Below are 22,257 nucleotides of genomic sequence, written 5' to 3' on the forward strand. Positions count from 1 at the left end.
GGGGGGAAGGCGAGAAGGCACCGCTTTTCGGTGGCACGGTAACGAGGCTCGGTGGTCCCGCCCCCTCGGGACAGTCAGGCTAGTAGTCAGTCCGTGGAATCAGTTGCCGATCGATCATCTCAGCGCTCGGCTCCTCTCGCCTAGCGTAGATCGGCGCTCGGCTCCGTCTATCACTCGCTAGCTATCTCGCTCACGATGTGGGGCAGCGGTCGCCTCGAGGGCGCCGGGGCTGGAGGGGTCACCACCATCACTATCTCCTTCTCCCACGCTCGCGACTGCTTCCTCCACCTGCCGCGGGCGCTTGCGGCCCAGCTGCATCTGCAGCAGGTAAGGTGCGCGGTTTGCCTCGGGGCCGCCCTCCCCTCACCCGCCATCACTGCCGCAAGGCCTGACGGGAAGGGCTAGGAGGCCGGGCCGCTGGGCCTGAGCTGCTGGAGCCTCCCGGGGGCCAAATTAGGGCCTGGAACGCCGCGGGCTGGAGCCCCGCCCCTCGCCTTGGCTGCGACCTTGGTTCAGTCTGTTCCTTCCTCTCCACGCCGCAGGGTTTCTTCTGTATTCCAGGTTCTTACCCCTGGGTGTGGCGCGGGGGCGTGTGGGGAGGTCTCCCCGAACGCCCTGGGATTTCTCGGGCCAAGGCTCACTCAAGGTCATGACTGGAGCCGCTGGTTCCTCCCCGCCTCCTATTTGGGAGTCTTTGCCTTTGTCAGCTAGTGTTGACCTGACTGGCCTGGGTCCTACCTGTGATCCGCACACGTCCTGGGCATCTGTGTAACGGTTTATAGAGCTAACTGACTCCATACAGACATCCAGCTGGCTTTTCGTGGAAGCTTGTTGGTCCTGGGCTTTTTAAAGGTTTTGGCTCGACTTGCCCCGTTTCCCTCCCCTGGTGTGCAAATGCAGTTCTGATGCAGCTCAGACAGGAATCTGTTACTTAGAGCAGAAAGGCATCTTAGAGCCTGGGAGGGTTGGTTATAGCCAGCATCTATTAGTGTCGTAAGGTTTACAAAGCACTTTACCCAGAACTTCTTTATCAACCCTGGGAGTCAGGTATTATTATTACTGTTTCTATTTTACAAATACTGAAGCAGACAGCTTAAATCACTTGTCCAGGGTCACATAGTTAATTAACTGAGGCAAGAGTTGAACTCAGGACTTCATGACTCCAGGTCCAGCTCTAGTTCTGTCTACCGCACCACTTAGTTCTAAACTAACCAGGGCTTCCTGAACATTTAAAAAATGTTTTGATAACTATTTCAAAATAAATGGTTTCTTTTGTAATCCTGTGTATTAGTCATTTAAAGCCCTACATTTAACACTATATTTATGTTTGTTGTGGTTTAGTTGTTTCAGACCAACATGACACCATTTGAGCTTTTCTTGACAAAAATACTCCAGTGGTTTATCATTTCCTTCTCCAGCTCATTTTACAAATGAAGAAACTGAGGCAAACAGGGTTAATTGACTTGCCCGGGCTCACACAATTATTTTCAAACTTCCTAGGACCATTAACATTGCAAGGTGATTTTGACTTGAGAATGAATTAAGTTTAAGTGAGGCAGAATTGGACAAATTTTTCAGCCTCACTTTCTCTTTCCGTCATCAAAATCCAGTGGCAGGTCAAAAATCAGAATAATTAGTAATGACTGGGAATGCGGTGGATGACTTTGGCATTTTCTATGTCTACTGCTTTCATGGTAGTTGGAACAAATTGTTCTCGCCCACCCATTCCAAGAAGGGAAGTCTTCATGCCCTTGGGGTAGACATTCTCCTTCCCCCAACTCACTGATGAGTTTGAGGCCTGTGGGTTACTAGCTTAGCCCATCTGCTAAGATGGTTTTATTAGGATGTGGCTCATGCTACAGGTGAGAGTTGGGTGAAAGGTGAATACCAAAGGTGGATAAGCAGCCCTAGAAAGGGTTGGTAGATGTGGGGAAATTTGGACATTTAATGCACTGTTGGTGGAGTTATGAACTGATCCAACCATTTTAGAGAGCAATTTGGAACTATAGGCTAAACTAAAGGGCTATACAACTGTGCATAACATTGATTAACATGGATCTAGTGATACCTCATTAGGTCTATATCCCAAAGACATCTCCCCCAAAATGGAAGGGGACAAAGTTATACAAAAATATTTATAACAGCTCTTTTTGTGGTAACAGAGAATCGGAAATTGAAGAGATGTCCATCAACTGAGGAGTGCCTGAACACGTTGTGGCATAGAATTATAATGTAATATTGTTGTGCTATAAGAAATGATGAGCAGGATGATTTCAGAAAAACCCAGAAAGATGTACATGTACCTGATTCAAAGTTAAGTGATCAGAACTAGGAGAAAATTGTACACAGTAATAGCAATATTATACAATGATCAACCATGAAAGGCCCCTCAGTGGTTGATGACAATTCCAGAAGACTCTCTACCTCCAGAAAAAGAATTGATGGGGTCTGAATGCAAATCCAAGCATACTCTTTTTCACCTCATTTTCTTCATGTTTTCTTGACTTTTTTCTACATGATCTACATGAGCCCATATTTGTATTATAAAATCTTATAATTTATATAGTTATATTTATATTAACAAAATTTGAATATATATTCACATTTTGTATTCATATTGTAACAAATTCACATTATATATGTTTTATATATAACATAATAAATTTATAATGTTTAGTATTGTATGTACTCCTAAGTAATATGAAATAAGGAACCTTCCCTTTAATCATCCTCTTCAATTAATGCCTACCATTCCTCAGTTTGTTAACCTCCTTTGTTAACTATTTGAAAAAATATATGTCAACATTGATCAAATAAAAACTGCTACATTTTAAAGCTTCCATTTGAAGACTGACATAATCAGTGATGTAAGGAAAAAATTCCCAAAGTTAGTTACCCCAAAGTAGAATTGACTATGTAAGGAAGTAGTAGGTTCCTTTCTCATTATAATTGTTCAAATGAATAGTGGAGAAACCACTTGTTGGAGCTATTGTAGAGATTTCATCTGACTCAGATTCTATCATTTAAACATTTGAAAACTGCTATGAAGAAAAAATATGCTGACAATTTAAATTTGCTTCTTAGGAAAGATGGGAATATTGACTTAGGTATCTGTTCAAGTACCTTATAGCCTAGGAATGGAGTTTTCTCTCCCCCTTCCAATTTTCCAGGGTAGGAATAGTGAATTAAATCAAAAGAAAAAGAAGCATAAACACACACACACAAAATAAACCCAGAGCTGTCCTTTGTGAGACCTTAGCATTTGGCAGAGATTCATTCCATTTAATCTGCACGTTGGAATGCTGCTTATTTATTTTGAAGAGCTATGAAAAATACAAAGATAAAGGGAAAAATCCTTGTCCTCAAATAGGCGTTAGCATTGGTTCTCTCTCTCTTTTTTTAATCTCAGGACCTCTTTATATTCTTAAAAATTATAGAGGACTCCTCCCTAAGAGCTTTTGTTTACATGGATTATATGTTTACCATATTAAAAAATAAAACTTCTTGATATTATTATAAAAATAGTTTTGACCTCAGGTCGGTAAACTCAGTTTTTTGAAATAGTTTATTAACATAAAGGATAAGGTGAGAAATGAGAGAGAGGAGATGGAGGTAGATTTCTTTTAAAGAAAGGGTTACCCTAATTATAGTCTCTTCATTTAGCTGGCTTTAGACCTATATTCTTTCTGCAGCCACACAGAGAACCCATTCCTTCAAGAGTGGAACCTTGTGGGGGCGGCTGGATAGCTCAGTGGATGGAGAGCCAGGCCTAAAGACAGGAGGTCCTAGGTTCATATATGGCCTCAGACACTTCCCAGCTGTGTGACCCTGGGCAAGTCACTTAAACCCCATTGCCTAGCCCTTACCACTCTTCTGCCTTAAAGCCAATGCACAGTATTGACTCCAAGACGGAAGGTAAAGGTTTAAAAAAAAAAAAAAAAAGGCGGAACCTTGTATTTCCTGGCTTAGGACTTATATATCCCACAAGATCCTCCCTCTGTGGCGAGTTACACAGTGACACTCTGGCTGATGCCAGGGAATGTCAAGCCGAAATTAACTCTTAGGTTGATGCTAGGTCATTAGATATGCCGGGGCAGGGTGGAGCTATTTTTCCTCACACAGGACTTCCTCATATAGACCACACTTTGAGAACTCCTGAAATATTGTAGGAGCTGGGACTAGTAGTTTGTAAGCATCTTGAAAAGAGTCTTTGAAAATACAGTCTGTCCCAGAAGTCTTAGTTCAGTTGCAAGCTTCAGTAACTTAAAAGTTTTTCATCTTTAATAGCTTTAATCTTCATTAAGACCAAACCTGCATTAAATCTTTTGGGGCAACTCCCTCTGTGTCTTCTTTGTGTCCCTAGCACATTGCCTTCAATTTATGTTTTCACAGATTTCCAATCAGAATAGTTAGGAACTTTGCTAGAGGCTATTTGAGGGCAAGACCTGTAATCTTCACCTTACTGTCTTTCACAGTGCCTCACAATAAATAAGCTTATTAAAAAAATTGGATTTCACAAGTCTACTAATATAGAAGGAAACCTCCTAAAACATTAAGCCGATAGCAGGAAGTGTACTGGAGAAAAGTTGCCACTGTCACCAAATTTCATGTGCAGAGCTCACTTGATTATAAATCTTGCTTTTTACCAAATGCATTATATAGATCTAAAGAATTGTGAATAGAAAGCATTTGTGATTGATTAGAAAAATCTAATTAGATAATGATTTAAATCTATATAAATGATACTAATTGGTGGGCAAAATATCTTCAAAATTTGTTATAGGAAAGAAAAGAACTATTTTTGTATCAATTTTTTGATACTATTGAATTAGTCTGTGACCAATACTAAATGTTTGAACTAAGCCTATCTGAGTCAATTATTGAAAGACCTCTTGTCCCAAGTTACAATTGGGTGAATACTTAGAAAGGATCATACTAGAGGTAGAGTATAGTCTTGGGAAGGCCGACTCCCCCAGGTCCAGGTATCTCAGGGGTGGAGTGGTTAAGCCAGAGACTCAGTAAGGCTTGCAGAGGCTGTTCTGTCCACCATCTACTGGCTTCTTTATTTATACCTTTCTCTTAAGATTACATACATGTTAGCATGATTTTCATTCTCACCATACATTTTTTCTTAGAGATAATAGATTGTCATACATTAACTTCTACTGAATTACAAAATCATTTGATTAATATTCTATGATGATCTTGTTCTTTATGATTAACAAAAGATGCAAAACTTGTCAAGAATAATTCTAGAGATGGGAGGATCTGGATTCAAATATGTCCTCAAACACTTCCTAACTATGTGACCGTGGGCAAGCCACTTAACCCTAATAGCCTGGCCCTTACCATTCTTCTGCCTTGGAACCAATACTTAGTATTAATTTTAAGACGGAAGGTAAGAATTTTTAAAAACTATATTATGGAGCCATAATCAGAATAATTTAGCAGCTTCTATGTTAAAGGAGCAAAGGGCTTGGACCAGTGTAATAATTAAAAATAATTAAGATTTAGATTAAAAGGAGAAGTAATATTTTAATTAGGGCCATGTTGGTATTATTTTACCAACATGGCCCTGCCATTAGTCATTACCTTCTCTCACCTCTCCTATGAACCAAAGAAAAAGTCTCAAGCCCGACCTCCCAATTTAAGCTACGCTTTATGTTAGCTCACATCAAATCACATCAGAAACCAGAAACCTGTTGAATCATGGAAAATGTAGTTTCCAAGTCCCCTAAATGTCTACAGGAAGTATGTCATATATCTAAATATTTAAAACTGAAATTAGCCCCAAATACCACTCAGTGGAACCCCCAAAATTCCAAATAACACACCCGTAATTCCCAAAGTGGGCACCACCACCCCCTCGTGGGTGCTGCAGCAATCCAGAGGAGCGGTGATGGCCACAGGTGCATTTATCTTTCCTATTAATTGCTATTAAAATTTTTTTAAATTAATTTCCAGGGGGCTAAGTAATATTTTTTCTGGAAAGGGGGCGGTAGGCCAAAAAAGTTTGGGAACCACTAGCTTGGACTATATCCCAGAAAGAAAGTGAAGGAGCTAGGATTACAACCAAGAAAAACCTACCCAGTAAAATTGTGTATAATCCTTCAGGGGGGAAAAACAGATATTTAAATAAGTAGAGATATGCCAAGTGTTCTTGATGAAAATATCAGAATTGAAGAGAAAATTTGATATTCAATCAAAACTTCAAAGCATAAAAAGGTAAACATGAAAAAATAATCATAAGGAACTTAGTAAAGTTAAACTGTTTACATCCCTATAGGAAAAGAAGACACATGTGACTCCTAAGAACTTTATCATTATTAGCAGTTAGAATAAGTCTATGTAAAATGGGCACAGGTGCGAGTTGATTATGTTGGAATGATTTTCAAGAAAAAATGTACGGGTGAGTAGAGGGATGCACTAAGAGAGGGAGGGAAGGAAGAGACAATGGTAAAATTTTCTCACAGTAAAGGTACATAAAGGAGCAGTCTTATAGTAGAAAGGAAAATAGGGGTGAGGGTGGCAGGCAATGCTTGATCCTCAGTCTCGTCAAAACTGGTCCAAGGAGGGAAGAAAATAAGTGCACACTCAGAATGGGTATATAAATATTTTATTACTTTATTTTTATTGTCATGCAAAACATACTTTTATATTGGTCATTGTAAGAGCAAACTCATACATAACCAAAACAAAATCATAAATACACTGTTGTGAAAGATGACTCCAACAATTCTTTCTCTGGAGGTGGATTGTATTCTCTGTCATAAATTCTTCAGGATTCTTCCAGATCATTGCATTGCTGAGAATAGCCAAGTTTTCACAGGTAATCATTGTGCAATATTGCTATTATTGTGTATAATGTTCTCCCAGTTTTGCTTATTTCACTCTGCATCAGTTCCTACAGGTCTTTTCAGCTTTTTTGAAATCATCTTGCATATCATTTCTTAAAGCACAACAGAATTCCATCACCAACATGTACCACAATTTGTTCAGCCATTCCCCAATTGATGGACATCCCCTCAATTTCCAATTCTTTGCCACTACAAAAAGAGTTGCTATAAATATTTTTGTACAAGTAGGTCCTTTCTACTTTCTTTATCATCTCTTTGGGATATAGACCCAGAAGAGGTATTACAGGATCAAAGAGTATGCACAGTTTTATAGCATTTTGGGCATAGCTCCAAATTGTACTCCAGAATAGTTAGATCAATTCACAATTCTACCAGCAATGCATTAGTGTCCCAATTTTGCCACATCCCTTCAACATTTTGGCTATAGAAATCTTAACCAAAAGGGAAGTAAGAGGGGAAGGGAATAGGTGATATGGGGAATGGGGAGAGATGATAAAAAGGATAAAATAAAATGAAATAAAATAAAAGTGATACAAAAAACTTATCACTTATTTATTTGGGTATATGTTTTGGGGTTTTGGTTTTATAAAATTCACTTGCAAAAATGAAATAATAAGAAAATATGTTTTGTGTGATAATATAGTTTGAATTGCTTATCAATTCTAGGAAGGGGGGAAGAAGGGAGGCAGACAATATGGATTATATAACTTTGGAAAACTTATGTGGAAATTCGTTATTAAAATAAAAGAAGAAAAAAAAAGAAACCACAATACAGCAATATATTGTATACAAGAGACACACTTGAAACAGAAAGACACAGATTTTAAAGGATAGAAAGGAGGACAGATTAAGTGAGGTAGTCATCAGAAGCAAAACAGACTTTAGAAGGGACAGGATAAAAAGAGCCACAGAAGGATAAACAAAAGAAAATATGCTGGAGTGAAATACACATCAAACCTAACTGAATATGAATGGGATGAACTAACCCTTAATAGAGAATTGGGTAGATATGAATAGGCAATTTCAGTTGAAGAAATCAAAGCTATCAATAATCATATAAAAAATGTTTTAAATCCCTCTTGATTAGAGAAATGCAAATTAAAACAACTGTCAGGGTAACACCTCACACCTATCAGATTAGCCATTATGACAGTAAAGAGAAATTATAAATGTTGGAGGGGATGTGACAGAATTGGGACACTAATACATTGCTGGTGGAGTTGTGAACTGATCTAACCATTCTGGAGGGCAATTTGGATTTTGATCAAAGAGCTATAAAAGAATGCATATCTTTTGATCCAGTAATACAGCTACTGGGTCCATATCCCAAAGAAATTTTTTTAAAAATGGAAAAGAACTTGTTTGTACAAAAATATTTCTACCTGCTCTTTTTGAGGTGGCAAAGAATTAAAAACTAAATGGATGTCCCTCAATTGGAGAATGGCTGAACAGATTGTAGTTATGATGGTGATGGAATAGTATTGTGCTATAAGGAATGATGAACAGGATGATTTCAGAATGAGTTGGAAAGACCTATGTGAACTGATAGAGTGAAATAAGCAGAACCAGGAGAGCATTATACACAATAACTACAGTATTGTGGAACAATCAAATGAGAAAGACTTTGCTACAAATAGCAATACATTGATCCAGGACAATTCTGAGGACTTATGAAAAAGACCACTATCTGCCTCTAGAGAAAGAACTGTTGGAGTAGAAAAGCAGATGGAACCATATGACTTATCACTTGTTTATTTGGGTGTGTGTTTTGGGGTTTTGGTTTTATAAGATTATTCACTTGCAAAAATGAATAATATAGAAATGTGTTTTGCATGATAATACAGGTTGAATTGCTTATCAATTCTGGGGGTTGGGGGGGAGGAGGAAGAAAGGAGGCAGACAATATAGATCATATAACTTTGGAAAACTTATGTGGAAATTCATTGTTAAAAGAAAAAAAGAAAAAAAAAGAAACCAGAATACAGCAATATATTGTATACAAGAGATACACTTGAAACAGAAAGACACAGAGTTAAAGGACTGGAGTAGAATCTATTATACTTCAGTTGAAGTAAAAAAAGGTAGGGATAGTAATCATCTCAAAGTGAAAGGAAAAATAGACCTAATTAAAAGAGATATTCAAGAACACTAACTTTTGCTAAAAGGTACCATAGACAACTAATTGCAAAAAATTTTATAGCAACTTCTTTTTTAGTTGTAGAAGTAAAGAAACTTTAAAACTTTAGAAGTAAAGGCTTCATTTTTCAAATACATAGGGAACTGAGTCAAATTTATAAAAATAAAAGCCATTCCCCAGTTGACAAATGGTCAAAGAATACGAAGTTAGTTTTCAGAAGAATAAATCATGTTTGATTAGAGAAAGGCAAATTAAAACAACCCTGAGGTACCACCTCATATCTAATAGAAATGACAAATGCTGGAGAGTATAAGGGAAAATAAGTGTATGCATGAATTGTTGGTGGAATAGTCATCTGGTTCAGCCATTATATAGAGAATGGTCAAACTATACACATAGGGCTATAAAACTATGTACCCTTTTCTCTAGCAATACCAATATTAGGGGGCAGCTGGTTGGCTCAGTGGATTGAGAGCCAGGCCTAGAGTTGGGAGGTCCTAGGTTTAAATCTGGCCTCAGACACGTCCCAGCTGTGTGACCCTGGGCAAGTCACTTGACCCCCATTGCCTACCCCTACCAATTTTCTGCCTTGGAGCCTATACACAGTATTGACTCCAAGACAGAAGGTAAGGATTTAAGAAAAAAAAATACCAATATTAGATCTGTACCCCCTTCCCTAAAGAGATAAAAGGACAAGAATCTTTGTTCATTCATTTCAGTTGTGACTGACTCTGCATGACCCCATTTGGGGTTTTCTTGGCAAAGATACTAAAGTGCTTTGCCATTTCCTTCTCCCTTTCATTTTATAGATAAGGAAACTGAGGCAAACAGGATTAAATAACTTGCCCAGGGTCACACAGCTAGGAAGTATCTGAGGTCAAATTTGAACTCAGGAAGATGAGTCTTCCTGACTCCAGGCCCAACACTATCCACTGTAACACCTGACCACACCAGGAAAAAGACATATATACAAAAATATAGTAGCTCTTTTTGTGGTAGCAAAGAATTGAAAATTAAGGAGATGCTCATCAGTTGGGGAATTGCTGAACAAGTCATGGCATACGGGTGTGATGGAATACTTCTGTGCCATAAGAAGTGAAGGAGGATTGGTTAGAAAAACATGGCAAAACCTATATTGAACTGAGAAGAACCAGAAAATCTGTGTGTACCATAACCATAATGTTATAGTGATTATCAACTGTAAAAGATCAATACAATGATTCAAATGATTCCAAAGGACTTAGGATAAAAAAAAAATGCTATCCACTTCCAGAGAGAAAACTGATGAACTTTGAGTACAGATTGAAATATAATTTCCTTGCTTTTTTTTTTATTTTGATACAGCTAATATGGAAATGTTTTACATGATTTCACATGTGTAATTGATATATTGTTTGTCTTCTCAGTGGAAGGGAGACAAGAGTTTGGAACTCAATTTAAAAAGAAAAGTGTTTAAAATAAATAATTTTTTTAGGAAAAAGAATCACACATTAAGCATTTGTTTGCATTACATGGCAAATCTGTACACCATGTACAGAATATCTCCCAATACTGAAAGGCATTCTTTGGCCATGTATAGACAATGAGAATGGCTTGTGTTTGATATCATTGCAACATGATGCCTAATTTTATTTTTCTTCTCTCTGATAAAAACAGAATCAAGCTATAGAAGTGGCCTGGGGTCACCAGCCTATATTCTTGAGCTGGGTGGAAGGCAGACATCAGACTAACCAAGGTGAAAATGTGGCTGAAATTAATAGGCAGTTTGGCCAGAAACTTGGAATTTCAGATGGGGAACAGGTAAGCGTGTAATGATGTGAGGAAGGGACTCATTTAATCTAATCTAATATAAAATAGTAATGAAAAGAAAATACTACAGTATTCAGATTCTTTTTTTTCAAAATAGAGGGAAAATTAAGGTTTTGTTCTATAAGATAAGCCCTTGGATAGCTGCCCATGAATGGCTTCTAAAGCTTTTTCTGATATACTTGTTCATAGACAAAATCATATTTATAATTATTTTTTTATTTCCTAAATTCTGGTCTTTACTTATCATAGAGAAGCGGTGTGGTATAGTGTACTAAACTTTAGGTCAGTAAACCTGGATACAAATCCCAGCACTGGTTATGTAATATGGACAAATCATATTACCTCTGTAAGCCTTAGGTTTCTTATCTACAAAATGAATACAACCCCATAGTACTTACCTGACAGGATGATTTTGAGGCAAAAGTGAGATAGTACATATAAAAAGACTTTGCAAACTTTAAAGCACTATAGAACTGCCTATTATTATGCTTTAAACATCATTTTTTTGTTTCTAATGAGTTTTTTAAATGTTCATTATCAAAGTTGCTACTCTTCATCTTAACAACATCCTTGCAGTTAAATAACTTAAGCTTGCAAACTCCTAATGAGCAGAAGCTATATATTTTTTTTTAAACCCTTAACTTCTGTGCATTGTCTCATAGGTGGAAGATTGGTAAGGGTGGGCAATGGGGGTCAAGTGACTTGGCCAGGGTCACACAGCTGGGAAGTGTCTGAGGCTGGATTTGAACCTACGACCTCCTATCTCTAGGCCTGACTCTCAATCCACTAAGCTACCCAGGTGCCCCAGAAGCTATGTATTTTAATTTTGCTTTTAAGCAAACTTTAGTATAATACTTGTTTTTCTTAATGAAAATACTTTTTCATTCCTTTGATTTGAAAGTGTCATTACCAGGCCTATCGCTTATTACAAATTAAAATAAATAATTTAATTATTAGAGCATTGATCATTCATTAAAAACTTTACCTGAAGTAAAAAGATTTTGTAACTAGAAGGGATCTTATGCTGACCATTTAGTCCCAGAGATGAGGAAAATGAAGTTTAGGAATTTTGAGTGGATAGTATAGACAGGTGTCCATAGCTATACACACAGTAAGTTAATGTTATATAGTGAGTCAGATCTCTGCTAGTGTAAATCCACTTTTTCTTTATTTTTAAAAAGACATTTCCTTAACTTACATCTTCTGGCATCCTTCCCATTCTATATGATTCTTCAAAGTTCCATGACAGTGGTTTTAGCAATCAGATCTGCAAATTCATCTAGTACCTTAAACTATTGTTATAATAGGTCTCTTAAGTATCTTCTAGAGTATCTTGTTCTTGAAGCCTTTTTTTTTTTTAATCATCTTCTAATCTTTCTGGTTTGAAAAGCATTCTCCCTGGTAGAAAATGCAGAGGCAAAGTTGGAATTACGTTGTTAGAACTTCTTGCATTATGCCATCTGGCCTAAGCAATGGACTTGTACCTTTGTTATTCTTCTTGCTCAGTGAATATTTTTTAAATCCTTTTGTATCTAACCTTTTCACAAAAATAACTTATTCTGAATTTTTCTTTGCTAATATGTTCTCCTAGGCACATGCCATTCTTTTTCATTTAACATTGCCTCTGTACTCTTCTCCCATTCTTTTAAACAGGTCTGCTTTTTAAAAAATTAAATGTTATTGATAGTTTTTGTTATCACTTTCATTCCCCTGAATATCTCTTCTCCTTTTTCTATCACCTTTTTTGTCATCTCTATATTGGACTGCCTGTATGCTGCCTCTCTCATACATCTCCAAGCCAGAACCAAGGACTTGACTCAAGAGATGTCATTCTTTCTTGCAGTCTTTCTCTTTCTTATGTTCTCTCTCTTTCTCCCTGACTCCTCCAACTTTCCCTGACTCCCCTGTAAGACATAAGACAACTCTGTAACAAAAAGTAAAAGGGATTATGCAAATACTTTTAAAATCTGTTAGAGAATTCTTAATCCAACTTTAGGGTCTCTTTAGACACTTTCCCTTTTTCTTTGATTACCTCTTCTTATATGACCTTAGGACAGTCAGAGCAGTTGAAGTTTTTGTCACTTGGTGTTTTCTTATCTGAAGTTCCCTTAAGTGACCCCCATGCTTATAATTATTTTGTCACAGTTTCTTTTTGGACTTCCAGTTCTGTTGGGTCATTTCATTTTTTAGAGTCTTAGAGATTTGCCATCATGCCTTCCTTTTTTTGAATTCTCTGAAGCATTCTTTTCTAAAATAGAGTCAATATTTAGCTATGGCCTGTATTCACTTCCTGGACTGTTACCAGTGGTTCTACTTTACCAAGTGACTGTCCCATTGTCAGATTCTTTATCTCTTTAGAGATGATATTGAAAGCCAGACAAATCCTAGCTGACCTTATATTCTTCTATTAGAAAATGGTGCTTCTGTCAAGATTTCCTGATAGTGGAAGGCCCTGGCATTCCATAATTATTGGACACAGCTCCACAGTATACTCTTATGTGGCTGAATGACCTGAAGCACATGCCCCCAGGGATGTCCCTTCTGTTTCCCCCTTCATTGATCATCATTGCTCAGATGTTCTTACCATCTTGTCTTCACCCTCAGGCTCTTAGATTTCAGAAGCTCCCTAGTACTTGGCCCTGTTAGTAGAATTTTTTTTTTTGGAAACAAGGTATACCTTTCCATTTCTGTATTTGAATCACTTCCCAAATACCCTTAAATTCTCTTTATTAGTACCTAAATAGCTGAAGTAAAGCATTTATTTCTCAACCTTCTTCCTTACTATTTCCTCCTGTAAAATGTCTTTTTTCCAGCTCCTAACACAGCACAACTTACTATGTTGGAGTTTTTTCCACTTTTTTTTTTTAAATAAGTGGGCTCCTAATTGCATTTTTGTAGATCCTTCATACCACAGCTATAATTCTGGGTCATTAGCTCCTGATAAAGAGAGAGAAAGATAATGGGTCACATAAGTTCAGGAATTTCTAACTTGTTGGTGACATAATTAGGTAATGAGTGCTTGTCGATTGATTGGTAAGGAGCTGTGCTGCTCCATACTTATTTGTTTAAAGCAGTGATGGGCAAACTTTTTAAAGAAGGGGCCAAAGGAAAGGAAATGCTCATCTGTCAGTCTGTTTCTAAGGCAACTCTTTGGAAGTTTCATTGTATATTGTATCCTACTCATCGTATTCGTCAGATTAGGAGTAATGTCAAGCAGCAGCAAATAGAACATTTCAGGGGGCCACATCTGGCCCGCGGGCCGTAGTTTGCCCATCACTGGTTTAGAGTATGAGGGACATATTAATCATTATGAAATGAAGACATCACAGATAAGAAAGCATAAGGGAAATACTATTGAAAACTGTGCTGTTAGCAAAAAGGAAAGCATATCAGGAATTACCTGCATCTTAACCCTATTGGCTTCTCCCTGTACCCTGCCCCACACGCAGTCTCAGAGGACGCGAGGGAAGAGATATGCTAGCAGTCTAGCCCTGTATTTGCAGCTCACCAGCACTAACCATTCCCATTGAGAAGGAGTATGTGGCTAGAAGTTAAAGCCCTAAGACTGATCAGGTCAGTCTACAAATTGACTTGTTGGAGGTCCCTCTAGACTAGCCTATCCTTTAGCTGTGTAAGATTTATTTATATTGAATCATTGGTTCTTGTTTAGCACCAGTTTCAGTTTCAATATAATTCTCAGTTTTCTAGATATTAGAGTGAATAAATTATTATGTTATTTTCATAAAAACCATCCTAATACCATTTTATAATTAATATAGATACACCCTACATAAAGTTGCCCAAGCAGCATTTTGTAACAGTATAACCAAACCCAACCATAAAATTGATATCACATTGTACATCATTTAGCTGATTGCCTGAGGCACAAGTTAGATGATTTAATAATAGAATAGCTGCCGTCTGTAATATTTTTATTCTAATTTCCTATTTTCACGAAGCCAATTAAGGTGTTTAGGTGGGTTGTATCTATAGATATACATTGTAAATTATAATTAGATCTAAGTCATTACCTGACACTATAATGTCTCCATTTATTTTTATACTTATTCTGGTTATTTCTTAATAATATTTGGTATGCTGTTATATGTGTACAGTATTTTTCTTAAATAACAGGTATGCTGTATTACATCCATGCTATTTCTTATTTAAATACTTTCCATGGATAAGTATTTAAAATCTTAACTTATGAAAAATTTATTTTTGCCAGGTGTTTCTCAGACCCTGTTCCCATGTGGTGTCTTGTCATCAAGTTGAGGTGAAACCCCTCACAGCAGATGATTGGGAGATACTGGTAAAAAAAAAAAAAAGTCAAAAAGTATTCTCATGTTAAAGTTCAACTATGTTAAAATTACATTTTCATTAATGTTCCCTTCTCTGATATTAATTATTAGCTTCCTAAAATAATTGTATTATGATTCATATCAGATCTAATTATTGTTAGACAAAATAATTACCCTGGAACAAATGAAAAATGTCATTTGAATCTTTTTTTTTCTCTGATGTGATGTAAAATTGTCCTAGGAGCTCCATGCTTCTTCTCTCGAACAGCATCTCCTTGATCAGATTCGAATAGTCTTTCCAGATGCGATTTTCCCTGTTTGGGTTGATCAGCAGACATATATTTACATTCAAATTGGTAAGTTTCATTTTGAAGATTTTCCATTTTATTCTACAGCACTATATTAATCTAATGTAGAGGAGAATGTACTAATGATTTTGTTTTCTTCCTAGTCGCACTAATGCCAGCTGCCACTTACGGTAGGCTAGAAAATGACACTGAGCTCTTCGTTCATTCCAAGTCACGCCAGACCAAAGAACATGCCACTGATTTACCCTTTTCTACAGCAGATAATACCCAAGGAATAGTGAATAAATATACAAGAGACCAAGAAGACATGACTGGGGGATTTCAAACCAAACAGCCTGATTCCAGCACTACAGGAGTCCCTGAACCAAATAAACAAGATTCTGATCTTCTATTTGGCATGTTTACGATGCCAAACATATGGAATCTAATGGGGAGCATTTTTTCTTATGGAGCTGAGAAAAAAATTGACACACCCTGGGGCTCAAGTGAAATTAATGCATTCAAAAATATGCAATTAACAGTTGTTCCAAAAGACTGTGTTTTCAGAGTATGTAATTCTCAGCCTCCCAGCATACAACGTGTATCAGCAACATCTCTGTTTCAGAAAGACCATGCCATTCATATTTTTCCCTGGAATCAGCAATATTTTGATTTGGAGCCCACTTTTACTGTGACCTATGGCAAGTTAATTCAGCTGCTCTCCCCAAAGCAACAACCAAGTGAAACAAAGCAAAATGCTCTGTCACCTGACAAGGAAAAACAGATGGCTCAGCAACAAGACAAAAAAGAGATTCGTTCAGGTAGTAGTCAAGGAGCTGGTAAGGCCTGTGTGGTGCAGATAGTCTGGAATGGACTTGAGGAACTGAAGAATTCCATACAGTATAACAACACTGTAGAAGTTCTCCATACTGGGAAAGTTTGGGTTAGTGTGAACCTTGTGACTTGGGGGGAGGCGGGGGGGAGGAACTTGTTTATGTATTTATAATATTTGAAACTATGAAATAGAATATTATTTTCTGTGAGAACTGCAATGTGTTATATGAGGAAAACAGAACATAAAAACCAGGTAGTGTGTAAGATACTGGTTTCCCAACCTTTTAGTTGCTAGGGGCTTCTTTTTATTTGCTTGAAATGTAAAGATTGGCATAGTTGGGTAGAGGCAAAGAGTGAAATACTAGAGCCACAGGCAGAAAGGCTATTTGGCTCCCCATAAATTTCACATCATTTTTTCTGCACTGTTAGATTGAAAGACTTGTGTGCTTTGGACCTAAAGGGGGCATTATAGCAACGTTCACACTTTTATTGATGGATTGATTGTTGGAAATACCCACAGACCATTGAGTGTGAGAGGGACTCAAGATTTTTGCCACTTTGTTAGTTCATTCAATATTCACTTAAGCAGTGAATATTTATTGGCCAAGATTTTATCTAAGGGAATGCAGAGGATTTTTGTATAGGCATCAAGTTGAGATTATTCTCTTCTTAATTCCATTCTTTTAATTAATCTTTTGGCTATATAGAGGTTCATTTTACAGCTGTTTAAAGATAGTACAACTGAAACTTGGGCTTCAGAAGTTAGGGTAGATGGTGAAGACAAACTAAATAAATGGTTCTTTGTCACTTTCATTGTGGATGGGGGTGGGATATATTTATTTATTTATTGTTTTTAAGTTTACAACTTTGTCTAGAATTGGACCAGGTCTGATATCTGGTCTTGTGGGGTTAATTTTTATTACCTTTTCCAATATGTCCCAAGTTCTTCTTTGTTTATGCAACAAATATTTGTGAAACATATACTATTGAACACTGTGTTGGGTACTAAGGAGAAGTTGTTTTAATCAGATATAGGCCCTATTTATTAAAGATTTTAGTTCTCCTAACAAACACAGTTTAGTTTATACATGTAGCTCAACAAAGGAACTGAAGTTAATTTGAATCTGTTTTATTGAAAGAAAGCTACCTTGAAAGCTCTCTTTTTTGATATCATCTATATGTCAAATATATCTTTGCACAGCTCTAATTCTAAAAAGAGGAAAAAATTAAGGTTAAAAAATTTAATTGTTAGAGCTTCTTTACTTCTTTTTGAAATATGAATCCTGCCTAACACTCAGCAATTTTGACCAATTGGATAACTTCATCTAAAACTTTGGAAATGAAAAATAGTATCTATTTTATGAAAATTATAGCTGAATTGAACTTTGAATATATTTCCATTTTTTTAACATTGATTTCTAACATTGTGTGTGTGTGTGTGTGTTTCAGATGCCAGAAGAAATGAGAAAAAGACTAAATATACAAATGCATTCTTCTATCCGAATATCAGCAGTGGAATCAATCCCTAAAATTCCAAAGTCTATCAAATTACAACCTAGAGAAAGTTTAGTAAGTACAAATTCATGTAGTATTCAAATCCTTTTGCATGTATAATAAACTAATGCTGTTGTTTCTGTTGTTTAGTCATTGCAGTTGTGTCTGATTCTTTGTGACCCCATTTGGGGTTTTCTTGGAAAAAATCCTGGAGTGGTTTACCATTTCCTTTTCCAGCTCATTTGACAGATGAGGAAACTGAGGCAAACAGGGTTAAGCGACTTACCCAGAGTCTAAGTCAGAGGCTAGATTTGAACTCAGAAAGAGTCTTTCTGACTCTAGGCTTGCTGCTCTATCCAGTGTACCACCTACTGCACACAGTAAATAGTGCTTGTTGATTGGCTAGATTGTCTCATATCCCTTCTAGCTTTAACATTCTTTGATTGTACACCCTTATACTTAATGGTCTCAGGCTTTTTCATGACCCTCCTAAGACTTCTCTAAGTTCCCAAGACTAAGTCTTCAACATCCAAAAAAAAGTGAGGATGCAGGAAATTTATTTGATTTAAAATAATACTCTTTTGCCTTGATAATTAGTATCGATAGTATTGATTCTAAGACAGAAGGTAAGGGTTTAAATGATAATAATAATACATTAGAATCTTGCTTTCTCTTTGTAATCCACAAATTGACTTTATTTTTTTAAACCCTTAACTTCTGTGTATTGGCTCATAGGCAGAAGAGTGGTAAGGGTGGGCAATGGGGGTCAAGTGACTCGCCCAGGGTCACACAGCTGAGAAGTGTCTGAGGCTGGATTTGAACCTAGGATCTCCCATCTCTAGGCCTGACTCCCAATCCACTGAGCTACCCAGCTGCCCTGTAATCCACAAATTGACTTTAGACTAGTTTGAAGAGAGCAGGAGAGATGATAGAAACAAAGAAGGGCAAAAATAAACCTAATTTTCAGAGAGAATCAAAATGATGGATGATGAGAAAAAAGGGAGGTGATGAGCAACGAGGAACAGGAGAGCAGTGTCAAGAGAGGGAAGAAACTGAATGCAGGGATTCTAGGATCTTCAGTCACTCACTTAACAAACATCTTGGAGGCTTGTTGGTCCTCAGATTTCTCCCTCTTACTTAGCCCAGAGGATCATTTGGCCACTTTTCATTTCTAAGGAAACAGGCTAGCAAAAAGTTACCCTGAAGAGTTAGGATAAGAAAGCTTCTTCAGTTGTATATCAATTTTTACTGTTAAATATACTACTAACATCCTCCACACTTTGAATAATTTGGCTAATTTAGCACAGGGCCTACTTCTGTTCATTCTTCTTCAAGTGCAGTGTTTTTAAAAAATCTTTGACTATAGCGTATATTCATACCTTCTGAGCATATTTCAACATTCTTAATAAGCTGCATGCTACCAGCAAGATAAAGAAATAGTTGTGAAGGTAATTCTTTATGTTTGTTTCCTTTTTATGATTAGCATAAAGATATAAGTGAAGAAGACATAAAATCTGCTTTCAGTTCATGGCTACAGAATTCTAGTACAGTAACTTGTCCCTGGATACTATCTGCCGAAGAATACATTAATTTGACATTTAAAGATGGTAAGTAATTTTGTTATTTTGGATTTCTATCCCCTCCCCGACAAGAATAAAGTACTCTCCTTTTTTGAGTTATAGCCCTGAGGAGCAGTGTAACTGCTTAAATTAAATTAAAATTTTTAAAGAAACTACATTCAGTTTGATATTTGCTTTTAAATTCTGGATTAACTTTTGAGTTAAATATTAATCATAATAATTTTAGTGTTATCTTTTCAATAGGGCTGAAGAAGTTTTCTTTGAGTATAGTTCAAACTTTGGAAACAGAAAAAAATAATTCAGAAAATGTTTTTATGTTGAGTGCCAGCTTGCTCCAGAAGATTGATATACAAGTAAATATTTTGCAATTCTGAATATTTAGTAAAATAATGATTTCATATTTCTTACTGAAAATATTGTATAGATGAGTATTCTCTAAAGACATTCTCAACCCATTGGTCATAGTGTTATACCTGAATGGCTAGATTATAGAATAATTTCATTTAACATATTTACAATACCTATACTGGTTAGATTTACATTGAATGCTTTTATTAGCAAATAAAATCTTCTACAAAAAAAATTTTTAAGTTGAATATTTTAAAGAAATTAATTATAAAATTTGTTGCTAATCTTAGTTCTTCCTTTGTATAAAAATGAACTACCAAGTACTATCACTTGTGAGAGAAAAGGGGTTGAGACATGTTGCCTTTTGAATATGTTATGATTTCTTTGACTTTCAACAGTGAATGCAAAGATGACTATGAACTGATCACTGCCTGCTTCATGCTTTTCTTTGCAAATTGACTTGTCTCTTAGAATCTTCCCCATTTATTTCATTATGTTTCTTTCCTCACATTTGATCTAACACAGTTAAAATAAAAACATTATTGTTGTTGTTTTAAATAGACCTTTTTAGAAGTTCTAATACTATTGAGATAGAATGGCATATCAGGTAGAATGTAAGATTCTGTCTTATAGGGGTATTATCCAAATGCCAAATTACCAAAACATTTTAGTTATGTATATATGCCCCATAATATGAGGAATAAAGCAATTATGGAAACAAAATGATTTAATATATCATACTATAAATGTTAGTATTCTGAAAGCACATACTATTGTATTTGAGGGAAACTTTGCTTTTTGTTTCCTAAATGAAACTGGTTTTTTATCATAAATCTTTCAAAATTCAAGTTGCTTTTCCTTGTTATGATAGGTTCTTCTGTATCCTGTGGCACAAGAAGAAAGCAGTGAGGAAACCAGCTGTGCTCTTCCATTTTTAAAACTGAACTCCTTAGGGTAAGAAGTATGGGTCAAACGCAATTTGTTTTAAAATATTCTCTCTATGCTAGGTTCTTTATGTACAAACATTACAATATGCATGCCAATAATGATTAAGTTCTCACTCATGCTTTCTCTAATGATTCCAATGATTGTTTCCATTTATGTAATATCTGTCTTGGTGATTCACATGACTCTCATACACCCAAAAGCTTATTAACCACTTTACATTGAGAATCTTATTTGTGAGAAGAGGAAAGAGACCAGATGCGAACATAATTGTTCATGCTATGATTACGGTAACAGTAATTAGTAATTCTCAAAGCAAATCTTTTTGTAAAATTTCAATGAAAAAACATTTTTAGTATTTAAATTATTTATTCCTTTACCTTCTGGGCAAGATTGAGTGTGCTTTCCACAGTTCTTGAAGAAAGCCAAAAGGGTGATGAAATAAATCATTAGGAGGCAGGATTTTCAGCTAAGTTTTTGACAAAATATATGATTAATGCCTAATTTCCTAAGGAACTGTATACAATTGGAACCTGGGTTAATAAGGCATTATTGGTAGGCAGTTAAGTGGTATAGTGGATAGTCTTGGCCTTGGAATCAAGAAGACCCATATTCTAATCCTGCCTCAGACATTTTACTGACCATGGGACTGTGGAAAAGTCACCCACCTTATAAAGTTATAGGATCAAATTAAATAACATATGAGGCTTTATTAGCCTCAGAGCACTCTCTAAGTGCTATTACTAGCATTTTGGGAAGAAAAAAATATCTATACTATAAAATAAGAACTTTCAGAGAGTTGTCAGTATAGAATTCAGCTGGACTAAAATATTTTGGAATTTGTAATGAAATAAGATAGTACCGAGGCTGGTCTTTGAATTATTGTTAAAAATTAGATTTGCTAAGTAAATTATATTACCAGTAAGATTTTAGAGAGTGTGTTTAAAGAAAAAAATCTATTTTAACTTTAGCCAAACACTTTTAAAGTACCTATTAATAACTGATGTGCTCGTTGCAAAAAACCTAAACCTTTTAAAAATTTAAAACAAGTCCCTTAAAGATCTATTCTATGCCAAGCTAATAACTTCATCCTAATTTTTGCATGTACATGAAAGTAATAAAACTGAATTTTAAAAATTCATATTTCAGACTTTTCACTAAATCAGACTCTTTCCAAAAATTAGAATTTGAAAAGTTTTATCTATTGTTTACGATGCTCTGACTTGATATAGAAATTTGGGGTTTCTAGTAGCAATATTTTATTATTATGCTTCGTTGTTGAATTATCTAATTTATTACTTTGTATTGTTCTGCAGGGGGGTGAGTAAACAAGGAATAATCTGTCTGGAGTATGTCACCCATAGTCTCTTGGGACGTCCTTTATCTCGCCAACTGGCCTCCATTGTTTCAGGACTTCGGAATGGAGCTATCCTGATATCAGGAGCAAAGGTGCTGCTTACAGTTCATTTAACTCTTAACTTGAAAGTAATTAGAGTTCTTTTAATGTTTGTGTCTTTGGTTCTTGGGTACTCAAGAAAGTTGTTGATTATATACTAAAAAAATTGCCTCCTTTAGCTTCTTCCTGGTGCAAGATTTTGCAATAAGATGTCTTTACCAAGCTACAATCATAAGACTCAGAAGTTATTGCCTCATTCTGCTCAGACT

General features: G+C 36.1%; 1 protein-coding gene across 2 annotated transcripts in view; it reads left to right on the plus strand.

The window, feature by feature from the left end:
• Window positions 1-60: 60 nt before the first annotated feature.
• PEX1 (peroxisomal biogenesis factor 1) overlaps window positions 61-22,257 on the plus strand; it is a 49,435-nt gene continuing 27,238 nt past the window's right edge. For both annotated transcript variants that reach the window (XM_044677864.1, XM_044677865.1), the window contains exons 1-10: window positions 61-327; window positions 10,651-10,794; window positions 15,032-15,115; window positions 15,346-15,460; window positions 15,556-16,334; window positions 17,675-17,794; window positions 19,203-19,326; window positions 19,543-19,652; window positions 20,519-20,601; window positions 21,909-22,041. In XM_044677864.1, the coding sequence (XP_044533799.1) occupies window positions 196-327; window positions 10,651-10,794; window positions 15,032-15,115; window positions 15,346-15,460; window positions 15,556-16,334; window positions 17,675-17,794; window positions 19,203-19,326; window positions 19,543-19,652; window positions 20,519-20,601; window positions 21,909-22,041 (1,824 nt within the window). In that variant the 5' untranslated portion in view covers window positions 61-195. The remainder of the gene's footprint in view (window positions 328-10,650; window positions 10,795-15,031; window positions 15,116-15,345; window positions 15,461-15,555; window positions 16,335-17,674; window positions 17,795-19,202; window positions 19,327-19,542; window positions 19,653-20,518; window positions 20,602-21,908; window positions 22,042-22,257) is intronic.

This window comes from Gracilinanus agilis, chromosome 5 (assembly GCF_016433145.1).
Source record: "Gracilinanus agilis isolate LMUSP501 chromosome 5, AgileGrace, whole genome shotgun sequence".
NCBI lineage: Eukaryota > Metazoa > Chordata > Mammalia > Didelphimorphia > Didelphidae > Gracilinanus > Gracilinanus agilis.